At 42.2% G+C, this 15,712-nt stretch overlaps 1 protein-coding gene across 1 annotated transcript in view; it reads left to right on the top strand.

The window, feature by feature from the left end:
- LOC126251765 (uncharacterized) overlaps positions 1 to 15,712 on the top strand; it is a 169,093-nt gene that overhangs the window by 92,505 nt on the left and 60,876 nt on the right. The window contains exon 5 of the mRNA XM_049952385.1: positions 8,659 to 8,867. Within this exon, the coding sequence (XP_049808342.1) occupies positions 8,659 to 8,867 (209 nt within the window). The remainder of the gene's footprint in view (positions 1 to 8,658; positions 8,868 to 15,712) is intronic.

Raw genomic sequence — 15,712 nt, 5'->3', positions numbered from 1 at the left:
CGAAATACCAAAAATGAACAATAAACAATAATAAACCTTAAAAACTAAAAACATTTTACGTGCTAGTACATTTTGAAAGATAGATTCGGATTCTACACTCTAGAATACACACTAATTGATATATCACAGCCCTGATGCAAAATGGCAGTTCAGTAGTGACTTATTGGTGCCTTTATTTTATTTCTGACAACTATTCGAAGGACTTGCAATCCTTCAGCTTCTATGCTATCCTATCTTGACTGATCCAAAACTTACGCTTTTGAAATACATGATGATTACTAAGCATTCAGAACCTAGAAGAAGCTTTTAGTTCAGTGACCCACTGACAATGAAGTCGGTAAACGCGGAGAAACGGCATAGTTTGACAAGGCTGTGTTCTCATCTTATTGATCGTTGCAGCATTTTTAATTTTGGAATCACGTGACTGCAACCATATATATACCGTTTTTCGAGAGAGCGATATTACTTCCATCTTCTTTTTCTATCTAGTACGAGCCAGGGCTGTGATCAAAATAGTTAAATGAACATTAACAATATTATTTAATCATACAATGTAGGCTTTCACGGCCGGTTTTGTCTTTAGTTGAAACTTCCGGGCTGAGAGGCCGTGGTCGATGTATAAAATTTCCACCTAACGTGTCGTCTCCATCTACGGGAGACATCTTCTTACTACCCAAGAATAAAAGAACCAGTCATTAACTGAAACAAAAGTTCGACAGTATTAAGTTTTTTTTTCTAATAAACACACCACCATTTGACTGTTTTCAGTCGAATGGCGGTGTGTTCATTGTATGACTGTTGCTCAGCAACATAAAAGAAGTATTCTTCTCTAACGCAGGAGGTGTTTTTATTGCATTACCATCCTTGTGTTAAAGTCGGAGAGAAATCCAGCCTTAATTATAAAGAACCTAATTTCTTGTAGATTGATGCAAATAAATTTTTAAATCAGACTGAGAGCTTACCCGTGAAAGGCGTGTATTACAATCAGGTAAATGAATTTTAGGCACTTACATGAGTTGTAGACCACAGTAAAACACATACTAAATTTGAGAAATGTTAAATACCTTTGCCTCTACGGGTATACATGAAACAACCATTGTTTTATTTTTTCTTCCGTATCAAGAAGTAAGTCTGGTGTCCGTCGTTGTTCAAAGACGTCGATGGAAAAATTAGCCGACCAGTATACTGCAGAGCTGTTTATCGCGTTACGTATGTGATTCATTGTCATGCTTGTACTTGTTATTCATACGAATGGCTATGTAGTGAATCATTTGTCGATAAAAATATGTACAGTTCAGAAATGCTCGTTAAAAATTTCTTTATGAACTGTCTACTCATGAATTTTGCTTTGTAAGTTGAAGTTAAGCATAAATGAGATATTTCAAACAAGACTTGCAAAGTACCGAATGTGGAGTATAATTCAGTTTTCAGAAGCTGGCTGTACGTACTACATTGTCTAGAACGAGAATCATCTAGAATGTGTCGTACGTGCAACATCACAACTTCGTCCTGTCTTATGGGGTCTCCTTTATTTCTTGCTACCGCTCTGCCCCCCCCCCTCCCCCCCCCCCCAAACCTCTCACAGCTTGTGTGACAAAAAAGGAGTGCACAGAAGGCCGTGACGAATGGAATGCCTCGCTAGAAGATTAGCGGAATAACCCCGATGCCTGTGGTCACTGCCAGGAGCGAGCGAAAGTTCGTATCAAGCACAGTCCTACTTTGTGTCCTGTTTTTCTTGTCTCCGGAGACGAACGCCGATACGGCGAAACCCCCACGTGGGCCACTTTCGCAAATTTCCTCCTGCTGTCACTCTACACCTTCCGTTTAGTCACACAGATGCCAACTTAAACCGGAGTCTTTAAAACCGTCGAAGTCATATCCTTGTATCACATTCAAAGTCAGTTTTCACGGTTGTAAATCATAAAATGTTATAACGATTCAAATGTTGGATGATCCAGTGGTACCGCACATTTCAAAAATCAAAATATTCCACACTTCATTAACAGTAAAGCGATGTCGCTTCCACAGAAATACTGTATGTGCAGGTTTCTTTTAACACTGAAACTGAGGATATTATCTGAATAGTACAGTGATCTCCAGCTGAGTCACCGATTTCTATAATAAGCTCATGTTAGCAATATTGCTGAGTGAAATAAAAAATTGTAAGACATGGTTCACACCACACCTACCAATGCACAAACAGTTCACTGACATAAGATTTAGTCAGTAAAATCCTTTTGGATCCGTGATCGCATTGTCATTGTGTAAAAATGCTACACATTGACAAAGTGGTCACACAACCAGAAGAACTTTATTGGCTGTGACGATGGCCACGGAAGCCCACGCTTATAAAATTTCAGTGGTTATTAAAGTACATTTTCTGAGTATTTTGGCAGAAGAGACAGTGGTCTCTGGTGGCTTGTAACAGAGTAGTAATATAGATATGACTTATTCGGTTTACTACCCAAGTTACCTTCATTTCCGTTAAAATATCTTCACAGTGTGAGAAAGCAATTATTATGCAATCATGAAGCGGTGCAATATAAAACCCAGAGTAATGTAACAATCAAACTACAGTAGTGAGGTTACTGTCACTGTGAATCAGTTATGTATAGAGTCGCTGTTCCCTTCTTCCCTTGCATGCAGTAATATCACTCACGGCCAACTCTGCACCACTAAACCTATTCGAAATGTTGTGTAATACTGGTGCGAATACAAATCCGCCACAACATTTAATGTAAATTTCAGAACAAAGAGTAAAGCTGGCATTATTGTTGTAAGCGAAAGAAACAAATTTGATGCAAAATAGACATACAGGGCATACCGTCGAAATCTGCCCTGTTGTACAGAGACCAAACGAAATGAAAGCACACTATAACGAGCCATAGGGAACAACGTATCACTTATACCAAAACACGCAGGAAATATCCCTCAACAACCTTCGAAATTTCGTTCGTGAGTTTAGGATTCGCTATATACAGGGTGTTACAAAAAGGTACGGCCAAACTTTCAAGAAACATTCCTCACACACAAATAAAGAAAAGATGTTATGTGGACATGTGTCCGGAAACGCTTACTTTCCATGTTAGAGCTCATTTTAGTTTCGTCAGTATGTACTGTACTTCCTCGATTCACCGCCATGATTTCATACGGGATACTCTACCTGTGCTGCTAGAACATGTGCCTTTACAAGTACGACACAACATGTGGTTCATGCACGATGGAGCTCCTGCACATTTCAGTCGAAGTGTTCGTACGCTTCTCAACAACAGATCGGTGACCGATGGATTGGTAGAGGCGGACCAATTCCATGGCCTCCACGCTCTCCTGACCTCAACCCTCTTGACTTTCATTTATGGTGGCATTTGAAAGCTCTTGTCTACGCAACCCCGGTACCAAATGTAGAGACTCTTCGTGCTCGTTTTGTGGACGGCTGTGATACAATACGCCATTCTCCAGGGCTGCATCAGCGCATCAGGGATTCCATGCGACGGAGGGGGGATGCATGTATCCTCGCTAACGGAGGACATTTTGAAGCTTTCCTGTAACAAAGTGTTTGAAGTCACGCTGGTACGTTATGTTGCTGTGTGTTTCCATTCCATGATTAATGTGATTTGAAGAGAAGTAATAAAATGAGCTCTAACATGGAAAGTAAGCGTTTCCGGTCACATGTCCACATAACACATTATCTTTGTGTGTGAGGAATGTTTCCTGAAAGTTTGGCCGTACCTTTTTGTAACACCCTGTATAACGTCGAAAACACACTAGAGAAGTCATTCGAGGCACGAGACTCTATAACTCCTATTATTCCTGCTATATGTTGGGAAACAATTTGTTTTAAACATCGCCAATGACATCGGTCAATATATGTGCACCTGTAGTTTCTAAAATAGCCTCACAAGAAGAGGTCACAATACGGATTCTGTTATTGGCAAATCGTGATCATAACAGCTGTTGGACTGAAAGTTTGATTTGCAAAGGAGCTCAATCCTGCATGAATCCTATTCTGCGGACTCTCTTGGAAGTAGTGGCGTCTTTAAAAACGTCCTGGCCGGTCCGTGCAACTTTAATGAATAGCAAATATCATTCTCCATATTTGTAGAAGAACCATACTCGAAATTCTCGATTTCTCGCTCTCAGTTCAACGGGTTTCTAGTATATATATGTCTTCAAGTCAACGTATGGAAGCTCCAAACTAACACGCAATAAATGACGTGACAAGTCGGATTGACGAACGTAATTGCTGGCGTTAGCTAGGTTCATCCCCCTACTTCCCACGTAATTATAAAATTATAAATTACGCATGTGAACGGGACCGTAATTTATTAAGCATAACACAGAAGGATAAATCATTGCGCAGAAACTTGGCCAATATGAAAAAGCGAATACTTCACAACCTTTACTGATGAATGTAGTCATATAAATTGTATTTCTAACTGCTGACAGTAAAAGATGAAACCTCTTCGTCTGGGGGCTTGCGACTTTGGTAAGTAATCAAAACATCCTCCCTCACGGGTTCGAACCCAGTCATGATATAAATTTTGAATAAAAACCATCAGCAATGACATAAGAAATCACACTCGTTTTGCCAATGGCCTTGTCAAATAGCCTGGAGAAGTGGACAGAGGTTCAGGGCGCTATCTTGCCCTTGGATGGGAAACTTCCCTTGAAAGGCGGAAGAATCAGCAATGATCAAAGGCCTGAGGATTCAGCAGGCAACGGAAAGCAGTGCATAAAGGACACATCAAGTGTACGGAAGGGACTTACGGCCTGTAGTTGAGAAAGGGCGATGATTCACAATAAACTCTGTTTCAGTGCGGACAGCAGCGACCTTGACCAATGTTGTTTTTGCTTCCCTGATAAAATCAAATCAAGGACGATGACGATCTCTCCACTGTCAAAAGACCCCGGATTAATCCCCCTTTAGGATCTTATGGAGAAGACACCACCATAAAAAGATGGAATAACCAATGAAATGGTAACACTCTACTAGTTTGAACAGGGAATATTAGAAGTTAGAACATAATAGAGAACAGGGGAACTGTAAAACCTGACAAGGGAATAGAAAGGCTCGGGGGAACGGTAGGAGGGGGGGGGGGAGGAGGGGGGGTACGTTCAGTGAAGTAAAGTAAAATGGAAAAAAAGGTAAGGCTTCCCGGTTAGAACAGCAAAGGCTAATAGTAAGAGCAGATGATGGCTTAACGACAGTACAATTTGTTATGAATTGAAAGGTAGGGTAGATGGTGCGTCACTGTGGTTCAGCGATAGGGCTGTTATCAGATTTGACAGCAAACGAACGCTGACAGCAGAAGTTCAGGTATACATGCCGACATCTCAAGCAGAAGATGAAGAGACACAGATATTATACGAGGGTATTAAACGAGTAATTCAGTATGTAAAGGGAGGTGATAATCTGATAGTCATTGGGGAATGAAATGCGGTTGTGGGGAAAAGAGTGAAGAAAGAGATACGGGCTTGGTAGTAGGAATCAGAGGAGAGAATGAATAATTGAATTATCAATCAATTTCAGCTAGTAATAGCTGAATAACAAAAGGAGGGGTATACTTGGAAAATTCCTGGAGACACGGGAAGACTCCAGCTGGATTGCATCATGGACTGACAGAGGTTCCGAATCAAATATTGGATTGTAAGACATATACAGGAGCAGATACAGATTCAGATCACAGTTTAGTAACAATGAAGAGTAAACTGAAGTTCACGTGAATCGTCCTTAAGAACGAGTGTGGACGGAAGTGAGATACTGAAGTACTGAGGGATGATGAGGTGCGTTTGAAGTTAGGTAAAGATGAGGATACTACGATAAGGAATACACAGTAGGCTGCACAGTTGAAAAGGAGTGGACACTATAAAGATAGCAGTCACAGATGTTGGACAGACAAACACGCAGTAGGTACAAGGAAGATAACTGCAAAGAAAACCATGGTCAACAGGAGAAATAGTTCAATTGATCGACGGAAATAGGAAGCATATAATTTTCCAGGGAAAGACAGGAATGTAAATAATTTAGAAATGAAATAAATACGAAGAGCAAGGAAGCCAGAGCGCAACGGCTGCAGGAAAAGTGTGAAGAAATCGAAAATAAATCACCGTCATAAAAACTGATTCAGCATATACATAAATCAATACAAATTTCCGTGAAACGAAAAGCAATGGCAGCATTAAGAGTGCAATATATATTCTACTGTCAAATGCAGAAGAGAGAGAGAGGAAGAGAGAGAGAGAGAGAGAGTAGATAGGTGGGAACAGTACAATGAAGGATTATAAGAAGAGGAAGAATTGTCTGATGACGATATAGAAGAAGAAATTGGAGTTGAATTGGAAGAGATAGGGCATCCAGTATTAGAGTTACAATTCCTAAAATCACTGAAGGATGTGACAACCAAAGGAATCTATGAGATAGGCGACCTATTATCAGATTCTCGCAAAAATATCGCCTATACAATTCCGAAGACAGCAAAAACAGATAAGTGAGAGAACTGTCGCACAGTCAGATTAACATCTTAAGCATCCAACTTGCTGACAAGAGTACTATACAGAAGAAGGGAAAAGAAAATTGAGGATTTATCAGATAACGATCAGTTTGGCTTTAGGAAAGGTAAAGGCACCAGCGAGACAGTCCTCATGTTGTGCTTGATAAGAAGAGTCAAGGCACATCCAAAGGATTTGCCCACCTGGAAAAAGCGACAGGGTAAATTGGCGCAACATGTTCGAAATTCTGAAAAAAATAGGGTAAGTTACTGAGAACCACGGATTTTATACAATATGTGCAAGACGCGACAGAGGACAATAAGATTAAGGACCTAGAACGAAGTTCTTGGACTGAAAAGGGTGTAAGGCACGGATAGTCTTTCGGCCTTATTGTTCAGTCTATACTTCGAAGAAGCAATGTCGGAAATAAAAGAACTGGTAAAAACTTAGAATAAAAACCCGGGCGAAAGAATCGCAGTGATAAGGTTCGTTGATGACGTTGCTATCCCCAGTGAAGCTGAAGAAGAATTACAGGATCTATTGAATGGGATAGTATAATGAGTATAGCATATGGATTGAGAAGTAGCAGAAGTGAGAATGACGAGAAACTTATCTTCAAAACTGATGATCACGAAGCAGACGAAGTTAAAGGCTTCTACTACCTTGAAAGGAAAAGAACCCATGACGGGCGCAGCAAGGAGAAAGTAAGAAGCAGACTAGCAGAGGCAAAAATGGCATTCATGACCAAAAGAACTCTGTCAGTGTCAAACATAACCCTTGATTTGAGGAAGAAATTTCTGAGATAATTTTTGAGGACACACTGTATGTTAGTGAGTTATGCGATATGGGAAAACTGGCAGTGAAGTGGATCGAGGGGTTTGAAGTATGTTGCTGTGGAAGGAAGTTGAAAAATGTGTAAACTGATAGGATAATGAAAGCGGAGGTTCTCCACAAAATCGGCGAAGAAAGTAACATAACGAAAACACTGACAAGTAGAAGGGACAGTATGATAGGGCATAGTTAAGACATGACCTTCATGGTAGTAGAGGGAGATGTAGAGTTTAAAACGAGTAGGGGACGACAGAGATTGGAATGAAGCAGCAAATAAATTTGGATGTGTAGTGCTAGTGCTGCTCTGTAATGAAGAGGTTAGCGCAAGAGAGGAATTCGGAATGAAATCAGTCTGAAGACTGGAAAGGAAAAAAATTTATACTTTGATACTGGCTTCGCCCATCTCCTTTAGTATAGGCCCCATAACAAATATTCGCTAAAGGTAATTACACTCAAAGAAATTGAAACTCTGTAGAATTAATTTACAGATCTGTAAGTGCCTTGTCTTACTTTGACGCAATTTGTTCTGTTTATAAGGGGCGATTAAAAGGTATCTGTTTGAGGGCATTTCTGTAGCATATGTGCAACGTAGCACGACATAGATACGGATATACAAGCACAGATATATAGTCAAGGGATTAGTGTAGAATCCGTGTCTTTCCAACATGCGTGCGGTAAATGCGGAAATGTGAACTACGGTGATGTTATTACCAATTGCGCCCAAACGAGACCAACGTCCTGTTACTCGTTTTTGGTTGCCGAAGGCAAAATACCAGCTGGCCTCCATCAAAGAGTGAAGGGTGTGTATGGGGAAGCATATCTGTTGAAAAGCAATCGTGGAAATGTGCGCTAAGTTACGTGCTGGTTGCGATTCAACACAAGACGCAACAAGTTCCTTGAGCGCATTGTCGCAGGCGACAAAAGCTGGAGGGAGACACTCGATTATCATGCCTCCGCTCCTTAAGAAAGATCTTGAAGGATCGAAGATTCCTATCGGAAAATTTTGCAGCAGGCAGATACGGACTTCTTCACGCAACAGGACACGGTGTTTTCGAAACAACCTGCTGCATCGATGGGATACTTACCTTAATCCTCACGGCGATTTTGCCTGATTGACTACCTATTCTGGACTGTACGGCCTTCGAACAGGAACTTTTTGATCGCCTGTTATACCTCAATGAATTTCTAGTGCACTTACTTATTTAGTAACGCATAGCTGTTATTCACTTTTGATGGGTGATGTATCTGGCGCGTGCCAGCATGTGAGTATGGTCTCTCTAGCTGACTACGCTGTTGCACGCAAATGCAGCCCTCTTCCACCGCCGCCCTCTGCCACAGGTGCTGACGCCGAAGCCGCCACCGGCGGCCACGACGGTGCAGGTGGCGTACGACCCGTTCTACAGCCCCATCCTGCAGCGCATGGACAACGTGTTTGCGCAGCTCGGCTTCAACGAGGAGGCGTGCCGCGAGCGGCTAGTCTGCAGCATGTACAAGCGGCCGGCGCGCTACAGCCCACACAGCAACCTCGTCTCCAACGAGCTTAGCAGGTATGGTACGCGCCCCAGCCAGTTGCCCCTCCCCCCCCCCCCCTCCCGCCCTCAATCCATCTCACGCAGTGCTGCTCGTCTGCTTACTGGGGGTCTGTTGGCAGACTGGAATGAACATCAATGATCAATGTATCTGATGAATACTCCTAAAGAGTCACGTACAAAATAAGGAGCGGGTTTTACAGATGGAACCAGTTTAGCAAAATATTTCCAGGTGGCCCAGTAGAGCAAGATGAAAATATTCCCAGCAGTGAGGTATAAGAAATGAACTTCTCTCTGAACGTAGTCCCCTTTAGAGTACTGTGCTTCGTCCATTATTTTTGCAGTGAATTGGTTCCATCCAGACATCTGATACAGGAGGGTCAACGAAGTACCCCTGTACAGTGCCCATATCTCCTTCATTAAATTAAAAATTTATCGAGGCGAAGTTCATTACGGACAGGGATACTTGACAAGCAGAGTGTGCTATATCTGGTAAATACAATGCATGTTACAGCAACTTGTGTCTGATTTTCACTGCCTCTTCCTAATGACAAACGACTTTTCTGATCAGACGTGTTATCTTCACGAATGTGATCTACATTTACATATTCCGCAAGCAAATGTATGGTGTATCTGAAGGATACCATGCACTACATCTACATCTACGTGATTACTCTGCTATTCACAATAAAGTGCCTGGCAGAGCGTTCAATGAACCACCATCAAGCTGTCTCTCTACCGTTCCACTCTCTAACGCCACGCGGGAAAAACGAGAACTTAAATTTTTCAGGGCGAGTCCTGATTTCCCTTATTTTATCGTGATGATCAATTCTCCCTGTGTAGGTGGGTGCCAACAGAACGTTTTCGCAATCGGAGGAGAAAACTGGTGATTGAAATTCCATGAGAAGATCCCGTCGCAACGAAAAACGCCTTTGTTTTAATGATTGACACTCCAATTCACGCATCATGTCTGTGACACTGTCTCCCCTATTTCGCGATAACACAAAACGAGCTGCCCATCTTTGTACTTTTTCGATGTTATCCGTCAATCCCACCTGATGCGGATCCCACACCGCACAGCAATACTCCAGAATAGGGCGGACAAGCGTAGTGTAAGCAGTCTTTTTGGTAGACCTGATGCACCTTCTAAGTGTTCTGCCAATGAATCGCAGTCTTTGATTTGCTCTACCCACAATGTTATCTATGTGATCTTTCCAACTTAGGTTATTTGTAATTGTAATCCCTAAATATTTAGTTGAATTTACAGCCCTCAGATTTGTGTGGCTTATCGCGTAATCGAAATTTAGCTGATTTCTTTCAGTATTCATGTGAATAACTTCACACTTTTCTTTATTCGGGGTCAATTACCGCTTTTCGCACAATACAGATATCTTACCTAAATCATTTTGCAAGTCGTTCTGATCATCTGATGACTTTACAGGACGGTAAATGACAGCATCATCTGCAAACAATCTAAGACGGCTACTCAGATTGTCTCCTATGTCGTTAATATAGATCAGGAACAATAGAGGGCCTATAACACTTCCTTGGGAAACGCCGGAGATTACTTCTGTTTTACTCGATGACTTTCCGTCTATTACTACGAACTGTGACCTTTCTGAAAGGAAACCACGAATCCAGTCGCACAACTGAGACGATATTCAGTAGGCACGCAGTTTGATTAGAAGACGCTTGTGAGGAACGGTGTCGAAAGCCTTCTGGAAATCTAAAAATATGAAATCAATTTGACATCCCCTGTGGATAGCACTTATTATTTCATGGGTATAAAGAGCTAGTTGTGTTTCACAAGAACGATATTTTCTGAATCCGTGCTGACTACATGTCAATAAATCGTTTTCTTCGAGGTACTACATAATGTTCGAATACAATATATGTTCTAAAATCCTACTGCAAATCGACATTAGTGATATAGGCCCATAATTCAGCGGATGACTCCTACTTCCCTTTCCGAGTATTGGTGTGACTTGAGCAATTTTCCAGTCTTTAGGTACGGATCTTTCTGTGAGCGAATGGTTGTATATAACTGCTAAATATGGAGCTATTTTATCAGCATACTCTGAGAGGAACCTGACTGGTATACACTCTGGACCGGAGGCCTTGCCTTTATTAAGTGATTTAAGCTGCTTTGTTAGACCGAGGATATCTGCTTCTATGTTTCTCACCTTGGCAGTTGTTCTTGATTGGAATTCAGGAATATTTACTTCGTCTTCTACTTTCGGAAAACCGTGTTTAATAACTCTGCTTTAGTGGCTCGCCGGCCGGAGTGGCCGAGCGGTTCTAGGCGCTACAGTCTGGAACTGCGCGACCGCTACGGTCGCAGGTTCGAATCCTGCCTCGGGCATGGATGTGTGTGATGTTCTTAGGTTAGTTAGCTTTAAGTAGTTCTAAGTTCTAGGGGACTGATGACCTCAGCAGGTAAGTCCCATAGTGCTCAGAGCCATTTTTAGTGGCTCTGTCATCAGTGACTTCACCGTTGTTATCGCGCAGTGAATGTATTGATTGCGTCTTGCAATCATTTTATATTGCACTCGAAGAGGGAGGGAGGGAAAGCGACTGTCTCTGTGCCTCCATACTAGCCCTAGTTCTCTCATCTTCTCTTCAAGGAGAAGCGTGCGTCGGTGGCAGGAGAATCGTTCTGTAGTGAGCTGCAAATCTATATTGGTAAATTCAGACTTCTTATCATGAATTTTACTGTTTGCTTATTTTAGAACCCTTACTTATTATTAACCAGTTACTCTCCTACTCTTTGGAACGTAGACAGTGAGAAGCAACCATTTTGCATCGCAGAAATCGCAGATCAAATGCAGTCTGGTAGATGAAATCAAGTTCTTTTTGCTTGTTCAGAGCTTTCGCCAACTTCTTTACTTACTCATATAGTGCGGACTTCTACGGTCGGTATTTGTATTCTTGGCCACATTAGTTTGTGGGGATTAGACAGCAATACAACGCATATTTCCGTTTCCAGCGTATTGTTCCTTATTCTGGGAGACATCCTCAGAACTATAAAGACGTAGTTAGATGATTGTGAAACATAAACTTGTTTAGCTGGCCGACAGAATTCGGAAGGCGGGGCTAGCTAAAAAGTTTACACTTTAACGTACAAGTCTTAACAAAGAATAAGATACTGAACCAGACTTAATGGCAAGGACGAATATTACATCACTTCTACGATAGAAGTAAGTAGTCGTTTGTCAGAAGCATTGTACGATACCAAGAAACGCACGCAGTTTGCACAATAACCAATTTTACAATTCTTTGAAAGGTATTCTTAGGAAAGCTCTCTCTCTCTCTAGTCAATTCGATTATACATGACCCAACCATGTCCATTATAGTTTAAACTGATCCTATCTGAACTTCAGTGCCAACACTGGATGCGTTGTGAGGCATGTTATTCCTGGTCGTTCATGTAGGCTTATCGACTTGACCATTGTGGACTCCAGAGCTAGTATCCAGTATGTGGTGAAAAGGGCACTTTTGTCTAGCCCAGAGGAGATGGATCGGACTTTCCTAAACCCTTGTAAATGGGCTTTGGTTGGACCTGCTATGCCGGCTAGAGTGCTGCCCTCCTCCCGAGGCACGGATTCGGACAGTTGCCGGATGCCCCACAGGTGGTGGCCCAGTGTTTCCCAACATCCGTCCCCGAGCCGTTCACGGGGTCGCTCGGTTACTGGGCAAACCAGTCGCAGACCGGCCGTAGCGCCGCCTGCCCTCCGCGGTTGCGTCCGCACTCAGCGTAACGGTCGCCACACCGAGTGTCTGGCGCCGTTGCCGTCGCCCGGCGCCCGCAGAACTGGATTGCCTTACGAAACAGCGCACGTATGTGCTGCTCGTTCCCAGGAGCCCAAAACGTCATCGTCTCGCAGTGTCGGCGCTTCTCTAGATGGCACGTCCGGCGTAGCCTGATTATAGTTCCCTGATTGGCGTTTCCTACTCTCTCCAGGTCTTCACGAACAAAAGAGTAGTCTTTGAGGACGACTACTGTGGACCGATGAGGACAGAACAATTCATATGTCCAGCAGCAGACGACGGAATGTGACATTAGCGTGGGACGACAGCGCTATCATCTTCATGGCGGTGACGGACACGTAGATCTTCATGCCAAGTGTGGGCTGGAAGATGGAACATGCTGCATGTGTGTGCCTATTCTCAATGTTCACCGATGCTCGCTTCTCCGCGAGTTTGGTGCACATTTCGCTGACGTCAAGACAGATCACTATGATAGCTAAATGAAAACATGGTTTCACAACTGACGGAATTTGTAACCTTTTTTGTCTTACAGCAGTTTCGAGATTTTTAAATACTTTCGCTGGAGCAAATTTCGTCAAAACTGTGTCTGCGCAAAAATAAAATCATTAAAATTTATGTATTAAAATGTATATGTATATTTTTGAGCTTTGACTTTAATAAAGGTGTGAAGCAAGGGGATAGTCTCTCCACTGTCCTATTCAATATAGCCCTGCATAGTGTAGTAAATAAAACCAACAAAAGACGCACCATATTTATGAAAACTAGCCAGATATGTGCATACGCTGATGACATTGCTAAAGTAGGAAAAAATACCAATACACTCCTAGAAACGTACCGGGCAATGGAAACAGAAGCCTTAAAAATTGGTCTCGTAGTAAATGAAAACAAAACAAAATATATGGTAATGTCACAATCTGAGGCCAGAAGAACCCCTGAAAACCTAAACATCAATGGGAAATGCTTCAATGGAGTGTCCACTTTTAACTACTTGGGAGCCCTAATAACAAATGACAACAATATTGGAAAGGCTATAAGGGAGTGAATACAAGCAGGAAACAGAGCTTACTTTGCAAATATGCAACTTTCCAAAAATAGCCTTGTTACAAGAAAAACTAAACTGCTAATATATAATTCCCTAGTCCGCCCAGTTATCACATACGGCTCAGAGGTATGGACGTTGACAGAACACGATAAAAATGCACTAAGAAGCATTGAGCAGAAAATACTGCGCAAAATCTATGGGCCAATAAGGGAGGAAGAAGGCTGGAGAATACGATACAATGCCGAATTACAAGAGTTAATACAAGGCAGGGACATAGTAAAATTTGTGAAATCACAGCGAATACGATGGCTAGGACACTTGGAGAGAATGGCAGAGGATAGAATTCCAAAGCAAATGATGAAAGGTATGATCCATTCAGTTAGGCGAAAAGGGAGACCTAGAAGAAGATGGATCGACGAGGTAATATTGGAGTCCAGGGGTGGAAAAGAGCAGCAAATAACCAAGAAGTGTGGAGGAAGATTGTTGAAGAAGCCAAGACTCACGAAGGGCTGTAGCGCTACTGAAGAAGAATATGTTTGAGAAACCATTATTATTTCTTAACATGATTCTATATGTTTATCACTCTGTGTATTTTGCACAAATTTTGACGGAACTTGTTACTGTTCAAGTATTTGAAAAGACTAACACAAATAAAGGATACAAACTCAACCAGTTGGGCGAAAAGGGAGACCTTCGTACTGACTGAAGTCCCCCAAGCAACTAAACGCTGCACGGGCGATTGTTGGATATCTCACATCGGAAACCATACTGAGATAACCATCATGTTCTACGCCCTCTTACCCATCGTGCCGTACGAATGGTTGCATTTTGTTCTGCAGAATTTCAGGGACTATCAATACTGATAGCGGAAGTTACTGAAGTAAGAAAGATTACAATAATCCAAATCAACCTTGTTCACTTATTATCATTGAAGGACGCATTATATGTCCATCTGCCATTAATAAATTATTAAAAAAATATATGTTACAAAACACAGCGATAAAAATCTCGGGAAATGTAATGAGCGTTGGTAATCAGGATGTCTTTCTACGCTATTTGCCTTAAATACCGTTGCAGATATTGAAAGTTGTTTCTTGATACGTGTAAGTATGGATACTTTTGATCGGATAGTATATGTCTAACGATAATGACATACTCCTCTTATGTTTTGAGTGAAACGTTTCACTAAAAGAAATGGGTCTAGGACTACTTATTCAGTAATGAAAATGGAGCTAAGGTGGAACTTCTGATTCGTTACCGGTGGTCGCAACCAAGTCACCGATGTCACTAGATGCTTAGTGAACATCCACTGAAGCGCCAGAGAAACTGTTATAGGTACGCGTATTCAAATAAATAGATATGTAAACAGGCAAAATACGGCGCTGCGATCGAAAACACCTATATAAAACAACAAGTGTCTGGCGCAGTTGTTAGATGGGTTACTGCTGCTACAATGGTAGGTTACCAAGATTTAAGTGAATTTGAAAGGGGTGATATAGTCGGTCCACGAGTGATGGGACACAGCATCTCCAAGATAGCGAGGAATTGGGGATTTCCCCGTATGACCACGAGTGTGCCGTGAATATCAAGAATCCGGTAAAACATCAAATCTCCGACATCGCTGCGGCCGCAAAAAGATCCTGCAAGAACAGGACCAACGACAACTGAAGAGAATCGTTCAGCTTGACGGAAGTGCAACCCTTCCACAAATTGCTACAGATTCCAAAGCTGGGCCATCAGTAAGTGTCAGCGTGCGAACTATTCAACGAAACATCATTCAAATGGGCTTACGGAGCCGAAGGGCCAATCGTGTACCCTTGATGATTCCGCGACACAGAGCTTTACGCCTCGCCTGGGCCCGTGAACACCGACTGTTGATTACTGAAACCATGTTGCCTGCTCGGACGAGTCTCGTTTCAAATTTCATCAGCAGATGGATATGTAAGAGTATTCAAATACAGAATGGTCCACGCATGTCAGAAGGAGACTGTACAAGCTGGTGGAAGCTCCGACAGGTGAGACGTACGTAAGCATACTGTCTGATCATTTGCAT

The sequence above is a fragment of the Schistocerca nitens genome, chromosome 4, assembly GCF_023898315.1.
Source record: "Schistocerca nitens isolate TAMUIC-IGC-003100 chromosome 4, iqSchNite1.1, whole genome shotgun sequence".
NCBI classification, from domain to species: domain Eukaryota; kingdom Metazoa; phylum Arthropoda; class Insecta; order Orthoptera; family Acrididae; genus Schistocerca; species Schistocerca nitens.
The sequence above is the reverse complement of the archived record's forward strand: the minus strand, read 5'-3'. Positions and strand labels throughout refer to the sequence as shown.